Here is a 22,541-nt window from a genome sequence, read left to right on the forward strand (position 1 = left end):
GAGAAAATATACTGCAAAGATGTGTGTGGGATGGTGCAGCCAGCTCACTGAAGCAAAATGTCCTTTGTCGGAAAACTTTCCGCAGGGAATAACAGACCCGTGCAATAGATTTCACTTTGATATGGCCCCTGCGCTGGCCCAGTATGGACTGCAGGTTTGACTTTTGCAGGATTCCAGGTCAGTATCCTAATACAGTGCGTTCTTTTTTTAGTTAGGTTTTATTTCTAAGTTTCTTTTTATAGAAGACAACTTGCCATAGAGGGAGGAGAAAGTTGCTCTGTCGATTCAGTTGTTATTATGTACGTTCGTTAGGAGCTGCGTGGCCAAGGGCTGGCAAGAGGGCTCTTGGCCTTTTCCTCTGATTAGAAGATTTTTAAAAATGGAGTTTAATCTGGCCCTGGAGAGTGGCTTTGAGTAAGTGACTTGTAGTTCTAAGAATGTAGACTGAAAAGGTTTACTTCACTCTCCTCTCTGTAATGTCTTAGAGCTTTACTAATAAAAATACACCAGATTTTACTAACAAGCCCTATAAAGATCTGCATAATAAATGCATTAGTTAACAATTTAAAGAGGTTTTTCAAGTTTTTTTTTTTTTGCATTGTAAGAATTAGGGTTTATATGGAAACTATCATTTTAAGTTTTCTGTGCATTTCAGTAAGATCGCCTTAACTAATTGAAAGGAGAGAAAATTTAATTAAGCTGGAAATACTGGGAAGTAGTTAAAGTCAGATTATTGCCAAGAATTATTTCCCTTATTTTCAAATTCATTCCCAGAATGAGTGAACCAATACTTAAAAAGCAATATCCAGGATAGATTACTGTGACCAAGCTAACCTTTGAGACTTGGAAGGCCAGGATGCAAGCAGTGATAGATTGATTGTATAAACAGATTGTAGGTAGCAGCCTCAAAGAACAATTTTCACCTGTGTCCAGTGTGGAGTGGACTGTTGCTCCACCTGGTTTTTCAGCCATGTTCAAACTCAAGAAATAGTCATCGCCTCAAACTTGGAAAATTAAGGACAGGTATGGAGAGTGTGTATATCTGCGTGACTGTGGGTGTGTCTGTGTTTCTGTATCCGTTGGTCTCCATCTGTCTCCTGAGGATTTCTGCTTTGTGTTTCACCACATTTTATTCACTGTCTCTTTAGTCCTTTTAGGCTTATATAGATTTATTTTATTGAGTAAAATTATTTTTAAATAATTTCTTAGAAAATTATTTAATTAAGATTTTTAATTAAATTTGTTTTGACTTTTTTTTATTTTGGTTTTGGTTAGCACAGCAGTTCTCAAATTTTTTGGTCCCTAGACTCCCTTACACTCTTACAATCATTGGGTATGCAAAGAGTTTTTTTTATTTGAGTTCTTTCTATCAATATTTACCATATTCAACATTTTAAATAAGAATTGAAAGAACTATTAGATTGATGCAAAGGGAATTGCAGTTTTTGCCACTATTTTTAATTGTACCTACCTAGTATTTATTAACTGATGGAAAATGACTGTGATAAATCCAACGGAATGATAAAATAACATTTTATTAAAAGTAACTATTTTCTAAAAAAAAAATAGTAAGAGGACTAGTACTGTTTTACATGTTTGCAAATATTTTAAAGTCTGGCTTAATAGAAAGAGAGCTTGATTTTCATCTGTGCTCCTGCCTTCAGCTGTGGCACGCTGTTTTAGTGGAAGTATGTAAAGGAAATCCAGCTTCTCACAAATAGGTAGTTGGAAAGGGAAGGAATTTTTTAATAGCCTTTTCAGCTAATTATGGATATTCTTTGATACTACACCAAAACTTGACAAGTGATAATTTCCTAAAAGTGTGTTTTTATTAGTAAATCTTTAAGAGATTGCAGAGAGAAGAGTGAAGCAATCCTACATTCTTAGAACTCGAAGGCACTTTCTCGAGGCTGCTCTCTAGGGCAAGTTCCCCTCTGCTCACTCTCAACATCACCAGCAACGGCTTGTCATGCCTACAGGTGCAGAGAGTACAAAGATGAATCAGATTGTCCCTGTTCTCAAGGAGCTCATAGGGAAGATATAAATGTGAACAAATGCATGATACCATACATTGTAATGATGGGAAACCAAAAACTAGAAATTCTGGAGGAGCAAGGCTATCCAGATAAGACATCAACTGAGACATGAACAAGCGAGGATTGCCAGGCAGGGGAACTAGGGACTGGGAGAGAAGGATAATCTTTTTATTTTTTATTTTTTTTTTTGAGAAGGAGTCTCGCTGTGTCTCCCAGACTGGAGTGCAGTGGCGCGATCTCGGCTCACTGCAAGCTCCACCTCCCGGGTTCACGCCGTTCTCCTGCCTCAGCCTCCTGAGTAGCTGGAACTACAGGCGTGTGCCACCGCCCCCGGCTAATTTTTTGTATTTTTAGTAGAGACAGGGTTTCACCGTGTTAGCCAGGATGGTCTCGATCTCCTGACCTCGTGATCCACCCACCTCGGCCTCCCAAAGTGCTGGGATTACAGGCATAAGCCACCACACCCGGCCTGAGAAGGATAATCTTAAGAGGAAATACAGTTTCTCTCCTAAGGCTTTATTCAGGCAGAATGTAGAAGTCGTCCAAAGTTATAAGAAAAGGGACCCATGACAAGGGAGAGTGTGTGCTGTGTGTGTGTTGGGGGGAGGGGGGAGTATGGATGTAGGGAGTGGGGAGGCTAGGATGGAGAAGAGGACTTCTACTTTTTACCTTAATGCATATCTGTGCTGTTTCAGTCTTTGACCATGAACATAGATTCATTTTCTTTTTCTAAAGCTAGGAAATTCTAAAAAGCAAGTGAAGAAAGTTCATTTCAGTCATCAAAAGTATCTTAAGTGCCTTTGTTTACATTATGTGTATATGTTTTTAATTATATAAGGCTGAAGCATAGCAGGAGATAAAAACTGAAAATTCCAAATATGCTAATTTACTAGAATTTCCCAGTGGCATTTATATAAAGTCTAATTATAAAATATGTTTATCATATATTTATATAATTCTTTAAAGTACTTTAAATATTTGTACAATATACTTTATGTAAATATACACAAATGTCCTTATAAGTATGATATATAATTTTTTATTTAATTTATACAGGCTGGCTGTGGTGGCTCAGGCCTGTAATCCAAGCATTTTTTGAGGCCAAGGTGGGAGGATCACTTGAGCCCAGGATTTGAGACCAGCCTGGGCAACATAGTGGGACCCCATCTCTAACAAAAAATTTAGAAACTGTCCAAGGATGGTGGCACACGCCTGTAGTCCCAGCTACTGTTGGGGGATGGGGGAAAGCGGAGGTGGAAGGATCACTCAAACCCAGGAGTTCAAGGCTGTAATGAGCCATGACAGCACCACTGCCGTCTGATGGCACTCCAGCCTGCGTGGCAGAGCAAGACCCTGTCTTAAAAAAGAAAAAAGATAATAAAAGTAAAATAATGTATATAGAGATTTATATTTTGTTTATATATAAAATACTGGATGACCATTCATCCTGATTTTTTGAGGTACAATCCCAATGTATACCTGTTTTCCTGGCATTAGTTGTACCTCCTTTCTCTCTCAAGTGTCCTGTTTTGGATGCTGAATTATATGTTCATCCTATTTCTATATCTGTGCTTATAAAATGTATTTAAATATAATATATGTCCATGTATTTATATATGCATGCTTGTATTTGCACACACATGTGGCTGTATACATATGTGTACTATACATTTTAAAAATATATTTTAGGCCAGGCACAGTGGCTCACGCCTGTAATCCCAGCACTTGGGGAGACCGAAGTGGGCAGATTACAAGGTCAGGAGTTCAAGACCAGCCTGGCCAACATGGTGAAACGCTGTCTCTACTAAAAATACAAAAATTAGCCCGGCATGGTGGCACACACCTGTAATCCCAGCTACTTGGGAGGCTGTGGCAGAAGAAAAGCTTGAACCCTGGAGGCAGAGGTTGAGTGAGCCAAGATCGCGCCACTGCACTCCAGCCTGGGCAACAGAGTGAGACGCCGTCTCAAAAAAAAAAAGAACATAAAAATATATTTTAAAAGCTATTCCAGCTAAAATGCAAACTCAGGAAAATAGTGACATTAAAGTCAGGTGGCCAGTTATCCAATTACAAATTACTTTATGTTTTTAAAAATATTGACTTACCCAAATTTTTATATCTAGAATATTTTTGTTAGCCTTTTTATGCTTATCTATTCCATCTCGGTGAATTTATTGCACAAAACTTGCTTTTTAGAAAATATTTTAGAAAGTTACATGTAAATTAAACCTCATCTTCTTTCTAACTTACATTTCTTTTTCTGAAATCTGTTGGGGCTTTCCATTGGCAGGAGCTCCTAAGACTTCTGTTTTAAGTTACTCTTCGTGAAGAAATGTAGTGGAGGAGGTTGCTTTAAAGTAAAGTCAAAGAATACTGTTTTTGGTGAAAATGACTTTCCCCCTCCCACATGAGCTCTTTTAAAGTCTAAATTTTCATCCTGGGGATATCCTTCAAGTAAGTATGTCTAAGTGGGTCCAATGTTATTTTACTTACTGTTCTTATCAGTCACACAAACCTAACCTGCCGAAGAGGTCAGGCGGCCACATTACTGAGAGAAGCTGCCTGGTGATAAATCCTTGGGCAGGCAGTGTGTGTGTTGGGGACACAGCCACTTGGCACCAGTCCTTTTTGCCAGGCAGGCTACAACCCCAGTGTGGCCTGGTCTTCCTGTTTTTCAAAAAAGCTATATTGAATTTTTTTTTTTTTTTTTTTTTTTTTTTGAGACAGAGTCTTGCTCTGTCACCCAGGCTGGAGTGCAGTGGTATGATTTTGGCTCACTGCAACCTCTGCCTCCTGGGTTCAAACGATTCTCCTCCTCAGCCTCCTGAGTAGCTGGGACTACAGGCACCCACCACCACGCCTGGCTAAGTTTTGTATTTTTAATAGAGATGGGGTTTCACCATGTTGGCCAGGCTAGTCTTGAACTCCTGATCTCAAGCGATCCGCCTGCCTCGGCCTCCCAAAGTGCTGGGATTACAGGCGTGAGCCACCTCGCCCAGCCGGCTACATTGATTTTTATGTTAGAGTTTTTCAACATGGTTAAGTAAGATTTTCAAAAATATGGTTTTAAAAATCACACGGGTCAAACAAAACCTGTGGGGACCAGATTTGCTGTGTGGCTTACAGTGGGCCTCCTCTGGTCTGCAGATTTAGAACTGATTTCCTTGTTGCACTTTGGACCTGTGGAATATGGCTTTTATCCGTAGCACTTTCTGAGATCATCCAATGAGCTGGATAAATGTGCTCTGAAGACAGTTTTGACAACACTTGGTGGTTTTGGGAGTGGTCACTGTTAAGATTGGAGAGGTGGATATAGAGTCTTAACTTTAAATTGCTTCTCCAACAAGTTTCACTGCTTTTTTTCAAGTTCCATTTGCAGATTCAGACTCTGTTTTAAGCAAGTGCGTTGACTCCTGGATTATAAACTTCTTGAGGGCATGAAATTCTGACTCTGTCTCTTTCTGCCTGAAGTTGCCTTTTCTCCTCTTGTCCATATCTGCAGTGCTTAATTCCAGCAGCAGAATCCGGTACATGCCACTTCCTCCTTCAGGGAGTTTCTCAGCCTCCCCCTTCTGCCTCCCTTACTCTCTGTTGACTCCCATACCTTTTCCCTGCATGCCTGATCCTGGATGTTCCCTGAATTTCTGTTTTGTTTTTTTTTTTGCAGTGTTTCATGAGCACATCTTAGTTCCCCTGCCACCCTGCAAACCTTTGAGGGTAGAATTTTTGTTTCTCTTATGGCACCAAGTTTTGATTTCAGCCCTTAGAAATAGTTCTGGCTGGTTGATTAAAAACTACCTGAAATAAGGTGCTCCTCTGGAACAAGGTGGGAAGGAGACTTTCCAATGTTTACTCTGTATGCTTTTTCAATTTGATATCATATGAATTTATTACTTATTCACAAAAGAAATTAAGGTGTAAAAATACATACAGATTCCAGGGTCTCACCCCAGCTGTTCTAAACCAGAATCTCTGTAGGAGCAGGGGAGATGGAATCTGTAAAGCTGTAATATCTGAATACCTCTCAGGTGATTTTGATGCCTAACCAGGTTTAGGAACCACTGTCTCAAAGCACATAATAGGTATTCAGTAAGCATTCGTTCAAAGGAGGAATGAACACTTGTCCTTTTTTTTTTTTTGAGATGGAGTCTCGCTCTGTTGCCCAGGCTAGAGTGCAGTGGTGCAATCTTGGCTCACTGCAACCTCTGCCTCCTGGGTTCAAGCAATTCTTCTGCCTCAGCCTCCTGAGTAGCTGGGACTACAGGTGCATGCCACCATGCCCAGCTGATTGATTGCTTGTGTTTCTATAGCACTTAGCTGATGCCTTCTGCCTAGCAATTGTTCAGTAAATGTTTGTTAAGAGAATTAAAGTAAATTTTGAATTCAGATGCCATCACCACCTCCAACACCCCATCCCACTTTCTCTCTCTCTCTCTCTCTTTTTTTTTTTTTTTTTTTTTTTTTGAGACGGATTTTCGCTCTTGTTGCCCAGGCTGGAGTGCAATGGTGCAATCTTGGCTCACCACAACCTCTGCCTCCCGGGTTCAAGCAATTCTCCTGTCTCAGCCTCCCAAGTAGCTGGGATTACAGGCATGTGCCACCAGGCCTGGCTAATTTTGTATTTTTAGTAGAGACGGGTTTTCACCATGTTGGTGAGGCTGATCATGAACTCCCGACCTCAGGTGATCCACCCGCCTTGGCCTACCAAAGTGCTAGGATTACAGGCATGAGCCACCACGCCTCACCCACCTCATCCCACTTTCTTAGCTCAGATCTCATGACTCTCAATGGTTCCCTATTCACTTCTATATAAAATTTAACTGTAGAGAGTCCTTTAGGACCCTTTATGATCTGGTCTGACCCTTCTTTCCCAGGCCGTCTCATTCAACAGATACATGCTGAGGCCTGCCATGTGCCTGACCCCATATAGACACTGTCGACTGGGCTGCACACACCACTCCTGCCACCACTCAGGCTCCCTCATCAGCCCCTGAGAACAGTATCCGCTTTGATCATTTTTAATTTATTTTGCCTATAGTGTTCCTTCTCCTTACAGAATCCTTCCTATACCCCTGTTTTACTTATTTATAGAAGTAATCCAGGGCCTCTGTAAATAATTTTACTTACTCTTCTAACATTTTATACTTATCTCCAGTATATGGCCTGCCCTCATGGATTCCAATGATTAGTTGACAGTTCTCTTTCTTCCCCTAGACTCTGGGGTCCTTGAGATCAGCGACTTGCCTTCCTCCTGTTCATATCTCCAGTATATCTCTAGCACCCAAGTACTATGTCTGACCATATTAACATATTTACTGAATAAAGTTGTTAGAAGGTGTGTCAAGAAGGCAAGTCAAGGTGCTACTTAGTAACTATGATTTTTAAAGGATTTCTGCCACACAAAGGTAGATATCCCCCCTGAAAAATGTCATGCTTTGATTTTGCAAAGTTATGACAATATTTTAATGACATATATAATGATACTTATTGTATATGTTGTTCTGTTAAGTATGACTACGGTATTATTCTGTGTTAAAAGTAACACAGCCTTTTGCTGACCATCCTAGCTGAACAATCTGAGAGAAGAATCAGAATCCCACAGAAGTGGCTGGGGCTTTGTATATTATAAATCTGAGTCAGGACACCCTAGAGTGTTCATTAGCCCAATGTGAAATGCCGTATTCCCCAAATGGAAGCAGAGCCTAAAGGGAGATTCAGGATGCTGTGAAGCAGAATGTTTTGGAAGAAGCAGTAGTTTTGAATTGGAAGGACAAAATAGATGATGTCAGCATAGACCTAAGCCACCTTTCTGAATCATAGAGCATGTGTCTTTTCAGATCTGAAGCTATCTAGTCAGGCTGATAAAGTATTAAAATAATGTGTGGGCTTCTGAGAAGCCAAACATGATAAAAATATATGCGTCAGGGGAGAAAGGAGATCCTACAGGGGCCCAGAGCAGAGAGACTTCAAAGAAGGCAAAAGAAACATCAGCATAGTATGCTATCGATCTGTGACCCGGTGAAGGACAGACTCCTTCACTCCGGGGTGACCCTTTCTCCCCTTCAGGGGCAAAGAGGAAGTCATAAGATTCCATTTCATTTCATTCTAGTTTTATTTGTAGAAATAATCCCCCATACTTCTGGAAAAGATTCATAGAAGATTACAGTTAAAGGCAGGGTAGACAAGAGCAGAAGAACTAATGTTAAAGAAAATGAAACAATAGGCACACCAGAAACCCAGGCCAAGAATAGCTACAACAATTGATGATAAAAGTTAGTTCTGAGCTTCTTTGTCTTGAGAATTAAAACAGAAACATGGTGAATATAGTGTTCTCATTATCTGAATTGAAGAATTTGTTAATAGAAAGGTACTTTTTTCCTATGACTGGATACTATAAAAGAATTTGTCGGCCGGGCGCGGTGGCTCAAGCCTGTAATCCCAGCACTTTGGGAGGCCGAGACGGGTGGATCACGAGGTCAGGAGATCGAGACCATCCTGGCTAACACAGTGAAACCCCGTCTCTACTAAAAATACAAAAAACTAGCTGGGCGAGGTGGCGGGTGCCTGTAGTTCCAGCTACTCAGGAGGCTGAGGCAGGAGAATGGCTTAAACCCGGGAGGCAGAGTTTGCAGTGAGCTGAGATCCGGCCACTGCACTCCAGCCTGGGCGACAGAGCGAGACTCCGTCTCAAAAAAAAAAAAAAGAATTTGTCAGATGGATCCTTGTATAAAGGACATTAAATAACATAATAGTCACAGCTTATAATAGCAGCTTTACAAAAAGGTAAAGAGAGGTTCTTTGTGTGGCCATCTGGTCCATCCAACTAAATAAATGCCATGAGCTAAATGTTATACTTTAGTGCCAGGAAAGCATTGCCACTGAGTTAAAGTTGTATCATCAAACTGTAAGGCTTTCTGGAGACGTCACTTAATACAGAATAGCATGGAGAGACTGGATGAATAGCTGGTTAGTATGTTCTCTAGACCAGAGGGGTTTTTTTGGTGTGTGTTTTGTTTGTTTGTTTTGCTTTACTTTTAACTGCATGTGGTGATCTATTAGTGGGTAGTGAAATTAGTGAGTTGCTGTAAGCATTCTTTAAAAGAAAAGGCTGGGTATGGTGGCTCACGCCTGTAATCCCAGCACTTTGGGAGGCCAAGGCGGGCAGATCACAAGGTCAAGAGATCGAGACCATCTTGGCCAACATGGTGAAACCCCGTCTCTACTAAAAATACAAAAATTAGCTGGGCATGGTGGCATGTGCCTGTAGTCCCAGTTACTTGGGAGGCCGAGGCAGGAGAATTTGCTTGAACTCTGGAGCCAGAGGCTGCAGTGATCTGAGATCATGCTACTGCACTCCAGCCTGGCGACAGAGCAAGACTCCATCTCAAAGTACTAGAGCAGAACAGAATGCATCACACCTAGTAAGGGTGAGTGTTAATTTCATTTGTGTCTTAGGTCACTATGTACTGTGACAGAGATCGTAAGAGATAGGTCACTGTCTCTTACTGTGGGAAGTACGAAAGCTGCTGCTTTTCACTGCCCCTCACTAAAATATCAGTTAGTAAACTCTAGCACCCCAAGCTCATGGAGTAGGACTTATATAGAGAATATAGCAAATACAGAGAAGAATAGAGATGGGATCCTCAGACCAGAACAAGAGCCACTGTGCCTTGAAGTTGTGCTAATTCAGGAACCTATGACTAGATTCATTCTTGTCCATTCTTGTCAAAGGATTTAGAAATGTCCTTTCCTGGTTTTACGTTTTATCTCCTTTGTATTTGCCTTCAGTACCCGACAGTTCTTTTTGAAAGCCCTAGTCTACTTTGTCTCTACTAAAGGGGAAACTAGAAAAGGAACCTGATGAGTCCCCGCAGGGCCAATAGCGCAGAAAGGCAGGGTGCCCCTGGTGGTCAGACTCGATTACACATCCTGCAACTCTAGAGAGAGAGACCCTTCTGAGCCACAAACCAGGAAGGGCTCCTTCAGTTCTTGCTGCTTCTCTGAGTGGGCAATAGCTTTGCATATAGGTACCACTTAAGGAAAATTCATTTAAAAAAATAGCCTGGGCAACATGGCGAAACCCCATCTCTACCAACAATACAAAAATTAGCCGGGCGTGGTGGCTTGCACCTGTGGTCCCAGCTACTCAGGAAGCTGAGGTGAGAGAATAGCTTGAGTCTGGGAAGTGGAGGTTACAGTGAGCAGAGACTGTGACACTGCACTCCAGCCTGGGTGACAGAGTGAGACTTTGTCTCAAAAAAAAAAATAAATCATTTTCCTGCTTCATGGTTATGACTGGATCATCAGAGTCCTCTTTGAAAATAGGCAGGAAGCTTGTGGCAGGACCATGGAATTGCCCAGCTCTAGTAGTTCAAAGCAGCAGCCTTGAGTGATGATGAGACCCTTAACATTTCAGAAAAAATAAAGTAAAATAAAACCTCCTCCCCTCCCAAATTTGGACATGTATATATAGCTCCAACTTTGGAGTAAAGGGGAAGGAGTTCTGGGAGGATTTCCAATGATAACAACTATTAGCAATGGTATGAGAAACAGGCTGGGGCAAGAAAAAGATTTAGCTTCTAATGTTGACTCTTGAGCCTTGGGAGCATCAACAGAGAGATAAAAACCTGAAGTTTCATACAAAAGAACAGTTTTTCACAGAAGTGGAAAATAGTCTAGAGATAAAGAAGCCACCTGTGGAAGAGTCTCTAACCATTTCTCTCCTCTTGTTTCAGATGACAGTCATGTCCCTTTCCAGGGACCTCAAGGACGACTTTCACAGTGACACGGTGCTCTCCATCTTAAATGAGCAGCGCATTCGGGGCATTTTATGCGATGTCACTATCATTGTGGAAGATACCAAATTTAAAGCCCACAGCAATGTTCTGGCAGCTTCAAGCCTGTATTTTAAAAATATCTTTTGGAGCCATACAATCTGTATTTCCAGCCACGTCCTGGAGCTGGACGATCTCAAAGCTGAAGTGTTTACCGAAATACTTAATTATATCTACAGTTCCACAGTCGTTGTCAAGAGACAGGAAACAGTCACTGATCTTGCAGCTGCAGGAAAAAAGCTGGGAATATCATTCTTGGAAGACCTTACCGATCGCAACTTCTCAAATTCCCCGGGTCCCTATGTATTCTGTATTACTGAAAAGGGAGTGGTTAAAGAAGAAAAACATGAAAAAAGGCATGAAGAACCAGCCATCACTAATGGGCCAAGGATCACAAATGCATTTTCCATCATCGAAACAGAAAATAGTAATAACATGTTTTCCCCGCTGGACTTGAGGGCAAGTTTCAAAAAGGTCTCTGACTCCATGAGAACAGCTAGCCTTTGCCTGGAGAGGACGGACGTCTGCCACGAGGCAGAGCCTGTCCGCACACTCGCTGAGCACTCATACGCTGTTTCTTCCGTAGCTGAGGCTTACAGAAGTCAGCCTGTACGTGAACATGATGGCAGTTCACCTGGTAACACAGGGAAAGAAAACTGCGAAGCCCTTGCAGCAAAACCGAAAACATGTCGGAAGCCAAAGACATTCTCCATACCACAGGATTCTGATTCAGCCACAGAAAATATACCACCCCCTCCAGTATCCAACTTAGAGGTTAATCAAGAAAGAAGTCCACAGCCAGCTGCCGTTCTCGCTCGTTCAAAATCTCCAAACAATGAAGGAGATGTCCGTTTTTCCAGGGAAGATGAAAATCAATCTTCTGATGTTCCCGGGCCGCCAGCAGCAGAGGTTCCACCTCTGGTGTACAACTGTAGCTGCTGTTCCAAAGCCTTTGACAGCAGCACTCTGCTCAGTGCCCACATGCAGCTTCACAAGCCAACCCAGGAGCCTTTAGTGTGCAAGTATTGCAACAAACAGTTCACCACCCTGAACAGGTTGGATCGGCATGAACAGATCTGCATGAGGTCAAGCCACATGCCCATTCCTGGAGGAAACCAACGCTTTTTAGAAAACTATCCTACCATTGGACAAAATGGAGGTTCATTCACGGGTCCAGAACCTTTATTATCTGAAAATAGGATTGGTGAATTTTCCAGTACCGGAAGTACTTTGCCAGACACGGACCACATGGTTAAATTTGTTAATGGGCAAATGCTCTATAGTTGTGTTGTGTGCAAACGTAGTTATGTGACCTTATCTAGCCTCCGAAGACATGCAAATGTTCACTCCTGGAGAAGAACATATCCTTGCCATTACTGCAACAAAGTATTTGCATTGGCTGAGTACAGGACAAGGCATGAAATTTGGCATACGGGAGAAAGACGATATCAGTGCATTTTCTGTCTTGAAACTTTCATGACCTACTATATACTCAAAAATCATCAGAAGTCTTTCCATGCCATCGATCATAGACTTTCCATCAGTAAAAAAACAGCAAATGGAGGCTTGAAGCCTAGTGTCTATCCATATAAACTTTATAGGCTACTGCCTATGAAATGCAAAAGGGCCCCTTATAAGAGCTACCGAAATTCTTCCTATGAAAATGCACGAGAAAACAGTCAAATGAATGAGTCTGCACCTGGTACCTATGTTGTTCAGAATCCACACAGCTCTGAATTACCTACGCTGAATTTCCAAGATACTGTAAACACCCTGACCAACAGTCCAGCCATCCCATTGGAAACATCTGCATGTCAGGACATACCCACTTCTGCCAATGTACAAAATGCAGAGGGCACCAAATGGGGAGAGGAGGCATTGAAAATTGATCTTGACAATAACTTTTATTCAGCTGAGGTGTCAGTTTCTTCCACTGAAAATGCTGTCAGTTCTGACCTCCGGGCAGGGGATGTACCTGTTTTATCCTTGAGTAATAACAGTGAGAATGCTGCCTCTGTGATCAGCTACAGTGGCTCTGCACCCTCGGTCATTGTACACAGCAGCCAGTTTTCATCGGTGATCATGCACAGCAATGCCATTGCTGCCATGACCAGCAGCAACCACAGAGCCTTTTCAGACCCAGCTGTCAGTCAGTCCCTGAAAGATGACAGTAAGCCTGAGCCAGATAAAGTGGGTAAGTTTGCAAGCAGACCCAAAAGCATTAAGGAGAAAAAGAAAACTACATCACATACCAGGGGAGAAATACCGGAGGAGTCAAAATATGTTGCCGATCCTGGAGGATCATTGAGCAAAACCACAAATATTACTGAAGAAACCAGTAAAATTGAAACCTACATTGCAAAACCTGCTCTGCCGGGAACCTCCACAAATAGTAACGTTGCACCCCTTTGCCAAATAACAGTGAAAATTGGAAACGAAGCCATTGTGAAAAGGCACATCCTAGGATCTAAATTGTTTTATAAAAGAGGGAGAAGACCTAAGTATGAGATGCAGGAGGAGCCTTTGCCACAGGGGAATGACCCGGAACCCAGTGGAGACAGCCCACTCGGGCTTTGCCAATCCGAGTGCATGGAGATGAGTGAAGTGTTCGATGACGCAAGTGACCAGGATTCCACTGACAAACCGTGGCGCCCTTACTACAACTACAAACCCAAAAAGAAATCCAGACAGTTGAGAAAAATGAGGAAAGTCAACTGGAGGAAGGAGCACGGAAACAGGAGCCCGAGCCATAAATGTAAATACCCAGCAGAACTGGATTGCGCCGTGGGGAAGGCTCCTCAGGATAAACCCTTTGAGGAAGAAGAAACTAAAGAGATGCCCAAGCTGCAGTGTGAACTCTGTGACGGAGACAAAGCAGCGGGGGCTGGAAACCAAGGAAGGCCCCACCGACATCTTACTTCTCGGCCATATACCTGCGAGCTCTGCGCCAAGCAGTTCCAGAGCCCTTCTACACTCAAAATGCACATGAGATGTCACACCGGGGAAAAGCCATACCAGTGCAAGACCTGCGGACGGTGCTTTTCGGTGCAAGGAAACTTACAGAAACACGAACGCATCCACCTGGGCTTGAAGGAGTTTGTCTGTCAGTATTGCAACAAGGCGTTCACCTTGAATGAGACCCTCAAAATCCATGAAAGAATCCATACTGGAGAAAAGCGTTACCACTGTCAGTTCTGCTTTCAGAGATTTTTGTATCTCTCCACCAAAAGGAATCATGAGCAGAGGCATATTCGGGAGCATAATGGGAAGGGCTATGCCTGCTTCCAGTGCCCCAAAATTTGCAAAACAGCTGCTGCCCTTGGAATGCACCAAAAGAAACACTTATTCAAAAGCCCAAGTCAGCAGGAGAAAATAGGTGAAATGTGCCAGGAAAACTCAAATCCCTTGGAGAATCAACATTTCATTGATTCAGAAGACAATGATCAAAAGGATAACATACAAACCGGTGTGGAAAATGTTGTCCTTTGAGTGGCAAGAGTTAGAAAAATCTTCAAAAATATAGTTGGTGTTTTTTTTTTGGTTATGATTTAAGTTTAGTTTAATTTTATTCACATAACAGTCATGAAGGAGTGAAATTTAAAAACAAAACAAAAAAACACTCATTTGTGAAAATTCCAGAAAAAGGATCCTAATATCTACTTTGGGTTTTAGCATTAACTTATGCAAAGTGCACAAAAACAAAATAGCTGACTCCTCCAGTATCCCAAGTTTCTTGTGAAAGTTAATGAAGTTCTTAGCTGTGGTATTTCTACCAGTGAAAAAAGGAGTTTAATTTTAGCCTAGTTTGAAACTTTCTAATAATTGCTAATAGGAACTGGCTGCTGAACTGTCTTTAGTCACTGGAGAAAATGAAGATGGCATCTTCGTAAATATGTTACGTGGTAATGAGCTGTGTGACGGTCTTTATTCCCATCTGGCTTCTGCACTATTAAAATTTGTTTAAATTAATGGATACACATGAAATACTTAAACAATATAACTGAAATTATGTGCATAATGAGTAACCTAAAGTAGGACATTCATACATTATGTAGAACTACTTTTCTGCAACACAAACCTTGTAAAATACATATATAAATCACTATAACTTTTAACTGTCCATATCCCCTGTAGAGAATTATGAGGAGCAATAGATCTGCAAATAATGAGGACTGATGTAAAAACCAGTAGAAAGCATTTTGAATATGATTTCAGAGCATGTGAATGCTTTTAGATGGAATGCTGTTCCCTTGAAGTTATGGCTCAGCTGTTCTTAGAACTGGTCTACTCAATTCACAGAAAACATAGGTCATGCCTTATCTATGGGGGAACACCCTCCCAGAATTTACCTGTGATTGCCTGTGCTGCATATTACTTTGCAATGGCCTCATCTCAGAGAATGAAAGAGGATCACATTCTTCTGAAACTCTCTGCAGTCTTCCAACCACCACAAGGCCATGGATGTGGGGGGTCTATTCCAGACAGACTTAAGGGTTCAAGTGGAAGCTGCCATCTCCCATTCCACTGAAGGACTGTCCAAGAGATTTAGTGCAAGGTACACTGCAGTAGTGAATTCCCAGGCACTTGAAAGTGACTGCCTAATCCCTAGTAATTGTAATTACTAGCCTTCTTGGAGATTATGCAGCCCACAAGTACAGACTAGTATAAAGCAAAAGGGCAAAGGAACCCCCACCCTCCACCCCACCCATTAATGACTTGAGTGGGCAAGAAGAAGTGATGGCCTTCCTTGCCTAAAACAATAGCTTTGTTTTTAGGGGATGGAAAGGTAGAATGTGGAGTGACATGGTTCTATCGTTTACTTATGAGACTCAGAAATATATCTACAAAGCCAGATGCTCTGTCGTCATATTTGCAGACATCTACACCCCTTGCTAAAAACCCACTGAAGTCTTTTTAATGTTCTTTTACACTGACCCACACCATCAACATTACCCTCAAATCTAATTGCCCTACATCATATTCTATCATGTGGACCAGGTTCCTGGAAAGCTGGAATGCATGATTCTTTTTTAAACTGCCAGAATGGGAGGGAGAGAGAAAACATTTCTACCCTTTGATCACCGGTGTGAACAGAATCCGGAATGCAGTTTCAGCCTGACCTGCAGTCATTCATGTTCATTGGATTTGACGAATGGAAACCCAAGGTTATCGAAGATTGGAAGGTTATCATTGTGAAGAAGTAGCTTAAAGGACTCCGGTTTCTCTCTACAAGTGTGATGTCTCCATGAAGAAGACTTAGTATGGATTTGGGTGGGTAAGAAAGCATTTAAACACCCACGAAAGGACATGATTAAAGTTGACCTTTTAATACTGTAGTACCTTGCTGTTAAGTAACCCCACTATTGTATCTGCATTTATCTTTTGTTCATCTTTCACTTACATACAGTATTATATAAGTAGAGAAAAATGGGAAAATGCAAGCAAATTCAACTTTATTTTATACATTGTATATATGTATACCCTACACTATTCATTTGGGTTTTGTTAGATAGTCACAAAGGGCTTATGAAAATCATTTTTGAATTGATAATTAGAACATTGAAGAAGCAATCCTGTGATCCACTAATTTGTTTTATCAGTTAATAATATGAATCAAAGATAATTAGTGTGTACTCTAGTCATTTTGATTTCAGTTAACCCCAAATATAAAACTACCTGTAGTGATGTTTCTCTCCCAGCCCTTACATGTGGATATTTTTTAAGTGGGACTTGTATGCTGATAATTCTAGACCAAAGTAAATATGGCAGAATATTTATACATGAAAAAATAATTTTGCAAATATTTTCTATAATTGTATTCATTTAAAATGTTGATAGCTTGTGTTAGTTTCAGGGAGGGGTGTATATTTTGATAAAAAAATACTTGACTTTGTAATTCTGTATATTCTATACAATTTATAGCAGAGCCGTTTTAAGACAGCCTTGTCACTTTTTTTGTTAATTGTGAAAATTTTATTGAGTGATGTTTAAGTATGCATTGAGTACATGACCAACTAGAATTAAAGTAAGTGTAAACAGTGAACATACTGTATGCTGTACAAGATATAATGTAACTTGCTGTTTTAGCATCTGTATTTTGGTTAGAAGATATTATTAAATGCAGATGTTAAGGATTGGAAAAGTCTAATTTTATTTTTAGAAATAATGGATATAAATTTGTTTTTGCTTGATTAAAATAGCTTATTCCTATATTAAGTCTCTTTTTAAATGTTTTAATGTTATTTCTTTCGTGCAGCTATTTCATCTGAGTCACAGCTTTGTTTCCACATATTATTCATTTGGTATATTTCTGTTTCCTTACTTGTTTACATTCCGTGGTACCTACTTACATGCTTAGGAGTCAAATGGATTATGACATTAGGAAAAAAGCAGAATAAAAGAGATTGAAGTCTTCTGATGATTGAGTGTTTTGGATAGGCCTGATCTTATAATGATAAATCAGAGAATGAAATGCTCTCCAGGAAGCATTCTGCTGCACTCATCCGCGGGAAACAAATTACATTTATTGAGTACCAGGCACTAGGCAACATCTTTACATAGGCTATTTCATTAACACACACACACACCAGAATTCAACCTCATTATCCTCATTTTATAGTGACTTTGAGAAGGTCTCACAACCAGACAAAGCCAGGATGCTAACCTAGGTCTGCCTGACTCCAAAGCCCATGTTTTTGTTCCTTCTCAACACTGTAGAGAAAAGTGATTTATAGAAACTGAACAGAGTATGAGGAAAGGAGACATGATAAAGTAATGCAGCTTTAGGATGGCAGTTAGTGACTGCCCTGGAACGGGATTAAAGGAGGCTGTGTCGGGTTCAGCTTCCCCTGAATTGGGCTTCCCTTATATCTCAGGAGATTGCCCTATAAAATCAGTAAAATTTGTGCACTTTTTTAAGGATATGGAGTAAAATTGTAATGGCATTATAGGCTAGTAATTTTCACACAAAGAAAAAAATACGTTCCGTCGTCATAGACTCTACTCCTAAACTTAGCTAACTATCTTGCAAATGCCTGCAGTTTGTCCCAGTGGGCCATGTGAGAGGGGATGTCGGTGGCTCAGGCAGCACAGTCCATCACCAACACAGAGAAAATTACTGCCAGGCCTACCAATGGCTGGCCAGTAGCATCAATTTTGTATTGGAAGGGCAATCCAAACCAGATTCACCAAAAATTTGATAACTGTTATCTGCTAAAACTAATTTCATTATCTAAAAGAAAACATTTAATATTGAAAGAATTCGTAACAATTGAGAAAGTAAAAGCATAAAACAAAAAATGTTAGTACATTCTTTTCCATCACTTCGGATATTTTCATTCCTACTGCTCTTTGTCTTATCTCATCACCTACTGATTGATTTGGTTCCACTCCCATCTGTCTGTATGAGTTTCTTTTTAGAGAAGCAACAGTTCTTCCACTTAGGTTTCCTCCATATCCCAAGAACTCATCCCCATCCCACTCCCCCTCCCCAAATCCTGACCAGCTATTGATTTCTCTTTGCTCCCTCCCTAGTTTGTACCTCCTAACCCAATTCTTCAAGCAAGATGGTCAGTGAGCAAGAAGGTTGGCTGGGTGTGCAATTTAGAACTATTCACTCTAAATTTAGACAACGAATGGACGAACTAGTTAGAAATGTTATATTTTTATTTCATTAGTAACATCTAAAACATTCTATTTAGAATGTTTTTCTGGAAAATCAAACACTTTTTTGCAATAATTTTAAAATATATGACTTGTATGTAATTATACCCAAAAGTATTTTATTCCAATTAGAGAAACTGGTAAACAGACATTTTAAAGATGTAATAATGCAGCCAGGCGTGGTGGCTCACAACTGTAATCCCAGCACTTTGGGAGGCCGAGGCGGGAGTTGGAGAATGGGCTGGCCAACATGGTGAAACCCTGTCTCTACTAAAAATACAAAACATCAGCTGGGCATAGTGGCAGGTGCCTATAATCCCAGCTACTGGGGAGGCTGAAGCAGGAGAATCACATGAACCTGGGAGGTGGAGGTTGTAGAGAGCCGAGATCATGCCACTGCACTCTGGCCTGTGCCACAGAGCAAGACTCCATCTCAAAAAATAATAATGCTAACTTATGTAAAAGTGTAATTCATTTATTCAAAATATACTTAATTTTTACTGCTGAACTAGGACTATAGAGATGTGAGGTAGCTTGTGCCTTTGAGGAACTTAAGTCTGGTGAAGGAGATTGATGAGACAATAGATGATTATAAAACAAAACTCTGAGCTCTTAAGAGGCCTAGAACCAAAGCAGAGAGAAGTGATACTGAGCAGAGACTAGTGGAGCTTGGCTTCACCAGAGGGGTCAGGTCTAGAGAGGAGCGACTAAAACAAAGGAGCCACGGAGGAATGTAGGTTGTTCCAAAAGCCTGGGTTTTGGGATGATGAACCTGGAGAGGCACGTGGGACACATCGTCAGGGCCTTGGCTTTGCCAGAGTCGAACCTCTATCCTGAAAGCATAAGGCAGTGGGCAAGCAAAGGAGGGGCTGGGTAGTAGGAGGTGAACTCAGAGAGAGGTAACACAATATCCAAGCAAGATGGGAAGCCTTTGGAGGACTTCAGCAGAGAGTGGAAGGATCTGATGTGCTTACAAGGATCACTCTTACTGCAGTGTAGTGAATAGACCACAGGCCGGGGCAAGAGTGGAGGCAGGGAGATGAGATAGGAGGCTGTGGCAGGAGATGACAGTGGCTTGGAAGAGGGTGGGAGTAGTGGAGACAGTAAGAAATGGGTCACATTCGGGAGACAGATTTTTAAATTTTGTAATATGGAAATTTTAAAGCCTATGCAGAGGTAGAATAGTTTGGCAAAACCCAGTGTATCCATCATTCAGCAATCAACAATTCATAGCCAATGTTGTTTCATCAATACCCTCATCTACTTTCCTTCTCCACTGCATTATTTTGAAGCAGATCCTAGACATCATACCATTTCATCTGTAAATATGTCAGAACGCATCTCTGAAAAGGTAAACAACATTTTTCATATAACCATATCATTACCATTCCTTAAAAATTAACATTTCCTTAATATCATCAAGTTCCATTCGTTAAAATTTCTGGTTGTCCCATCATTATAATTTTTTTTACAACTGGAAACAGAATCCAACTAAAGTCCCATTCTACAATTAGTTGATATACCTGTCCTTTAATCTATAGATTTTCTATTTTTTCCCTTTGCAATTTCGTTCCGAAGAAATTCTGTGATCATAGTCTAGGAAGAAACAAGACAACTTCCTAGGTGGGGGATTCTTCCGTTAGGAGGTACACTCTGTGTGGCTGAGATATTGGATGTATTTGAGGTACACTCTGTGTGGCTGAGATATTGGATGTATTTGAGGTACACTCTGTGTGGCTGAGATATTGGATGTATTTGAGGTACACTCTGTGTGGCTGAGATATTGGATGTATTTTGAAGACAGATATGATAGATTTGCTAATGGTATAGATTTTTCAACCAGGGGTTGAAAAACAGAGGAATGAAAAATGACACCAAGGTTTGGGCCTGAGCAATTAGAAGGATGGTGTTGCCAACAAACTAGATACCTGGGTTGGAAGTTCAGAAGAGGAGACTGACTTGAGATACGGATTTGAAAGTTGTATTTCATTCATTCAAAATATATTTGAGGTGGGAGTACAGTACAAGAATGGACAAAACAAATAGTCCCTGGAGCCTGTGGCATAGACGGGAACACTAAAGGCTGAAAAGCTGATTAATTACAACCATAGTAAATGCTATGAAGAGCTGCATGGTGCTCTGAGGACATCTAATAGGGGAATGTAACCTAGTTGGGAGGTTCAAGGGAGGCTGTCTTTGAGGAAGTAACTTTTTTTTTTTTCAGACCTAGACCTGAGGAAGTAACTTTTGAGCTGAGGCCTAAGAGATAAATAATAGTTGGAAGGAGAGAGAGTTTCTAGGTTGGGGGCTAACAGATATCAAGGGCAGCCTGTGGAGGGAACACAGTTCTTTGGAGGCCAGTGGTGTCCAGAGTATGTGAGAAATTGATTTAAAATCAGACTAGAGAACAGGAGCCATACCATGCAGAGCCTTCAAGGTCATGCTAAGAATTTGGATCTTATACTAAGAGCATCAGAAAGCCATTGAATTATTTAAAGCAGGTTGGGACAAGAAGAGGTATATTTAATCAGGTTTGTATTACAAAAGAGTCACTGTGGCTGAAATATAGACAATGGCTTGGAAGACAGTAGCGGCCAGAAGTAGAGCAGTTAGGAAGCTACTGCAGTTGTCTAGGCTGGAGATTACAGTGGCTTGGATTTGTTAACTGGAAAAACTTTAAAGAAGTTAAATGTAACAGAGTTTCATTGAGTAAACAACCATTTGTGAATTGGGGACCCCTAAGAACCAGAAGAGGTTTTAAGAACTCCAGCCTACAACATAGGCAGCATTTATAAGAAGAAAATGGAAGAAGTAAGGTACAGAGACAGCTTCATTGGCTGCAGCTCAGTGTTCTGCCTTATGTGAATCAGTCAGCTGCCTGAGATTGACTGAAACTCAGCTGCTGAACTGACTGAGACTCAGCTGTTAGTTTAGGTTTTTAGTTAGTTTACATACTAAGTAAGGTTGCAGTTCATTTCGGACTTGAGTATGAAGGCATCCTTAGGCCAAATTTAGTTAAACTGATGATGTGATTGCAGTGAAGATGGAGAGAAAGGGGAGGATTTGGGAGATACTTAAGAGACAGAAACAGCAGGACTTGATGTTTGATGGTACATGGGAATTGAGGGCTAGGGATGGATCAAGGATAGTCTTTGGGTTTTAGATTTGTTGAAGCTAGGAGTGCAAGATGTCCCCCCCCCCCCATGAAGCTTGTATAGAGAAGGAAGAATCTAGAAAACACTAGTACAAATGGCCTCTGACTTCTGAGGTTTCCACTTACAATTTTTTGACTTCATGATTATGCAAAAGCAATACACGTTCAGTAGAAACCATATTTTGAGCACCCATACAAGCATTCCATTTTTTACTCAGTACAGTATTCAACAAATTTCATAAGCTATTCTACACTTTATCATAAAATAGGCATTGCATTGGATGGTTTGCCCAACTACAGGCTAAAGTAAGCGTTTGACCCACATTTAAGGTAGACTAGGCTAAGCTATTTGGTAGATTTTTTTTTTTTTTTTTTTTTTTTTTAGATAGAGTCTCACTCTATTGTCCAGGCTGGAGTGCGATGATGCGATCTTGGCTCACTGCAACTTCCGCCTCCCAGGTTCAAGCAATTCTCCTGCCTCAGCCTCCCGAGTAGCTGGGATTACAGGCACATGCTACCATGCCCGGTAATTTTTGTATTTTTAGTAGAGATAGGTTTCACCATGTTGGCCAGGCTGGTCACGAACCCCTGACCTTGGGTGATCCGCCCGCCTCAGCCTCCCAAAGTGCTGGAATTACAGGCGTGAGCCACTGCATCCGGCCTATGCTGTTATATTTTCTACTTACAGTGGGTTGATTGGGACATAACTTCATCATAAGTCAGGGAGCATCTGTATGTGAAAGATGAGTCAAATAATAGTCCATATCACAAACTAAGGCAGGGAAGAGGCCAGAGAAGTACAGACCTCAATGTCTGATAGAATGACACAAATGGAGGGTCCAGAAACAAGGTGTC

The 22,541-nt window shown here is 41.0% G+C and overlaps 1 protein-coding gene across 10 annotated transcripts in view; it reads left to right on the forward strand.

Moving 5' to 3' along the window:
* The window catches only part of ZBTB38 (zinc finger and BTB domain containing 38), a 125,411-nt gene extending 108,131 nt beyond the window's left edge, over positions 1 to 17,280 (forward strand). For 8 of the 10 annotated variants that reach the window (XM_077990895.1, XM_077990894.1, XM_077990893.1 and 5 more), the window contains one exon: positions 10,772 to 17,080. In XM_077990895.1, the coding sequence (XP_077847021.1) occupies positions 10,772 to 14,359 (3,588 nt within the window). In that variant the 3' untranslated portion in view covers positions 14,360 to 17,080. 10 annotated transcript variants of the gene reach the window in all.
* Positions 17,281 to 22,541: the final 5,261 nt, after the last annotated feature.

Source organism: Macaca mulatta, chromosome 2 (genome assembly GCF_049350105.2).
Source record: "Macaca mulatta isolate MMU2019108-1 chromosome 2, T2T-MMU8v2.0, whole genome shotgun sequence".
NCBI classification, from domain to species: Eukaryota; Metazoa; Chordata; class Mammalia; order Primates; family Cercopithecidae; genus Macaca; species Macaca mulatta.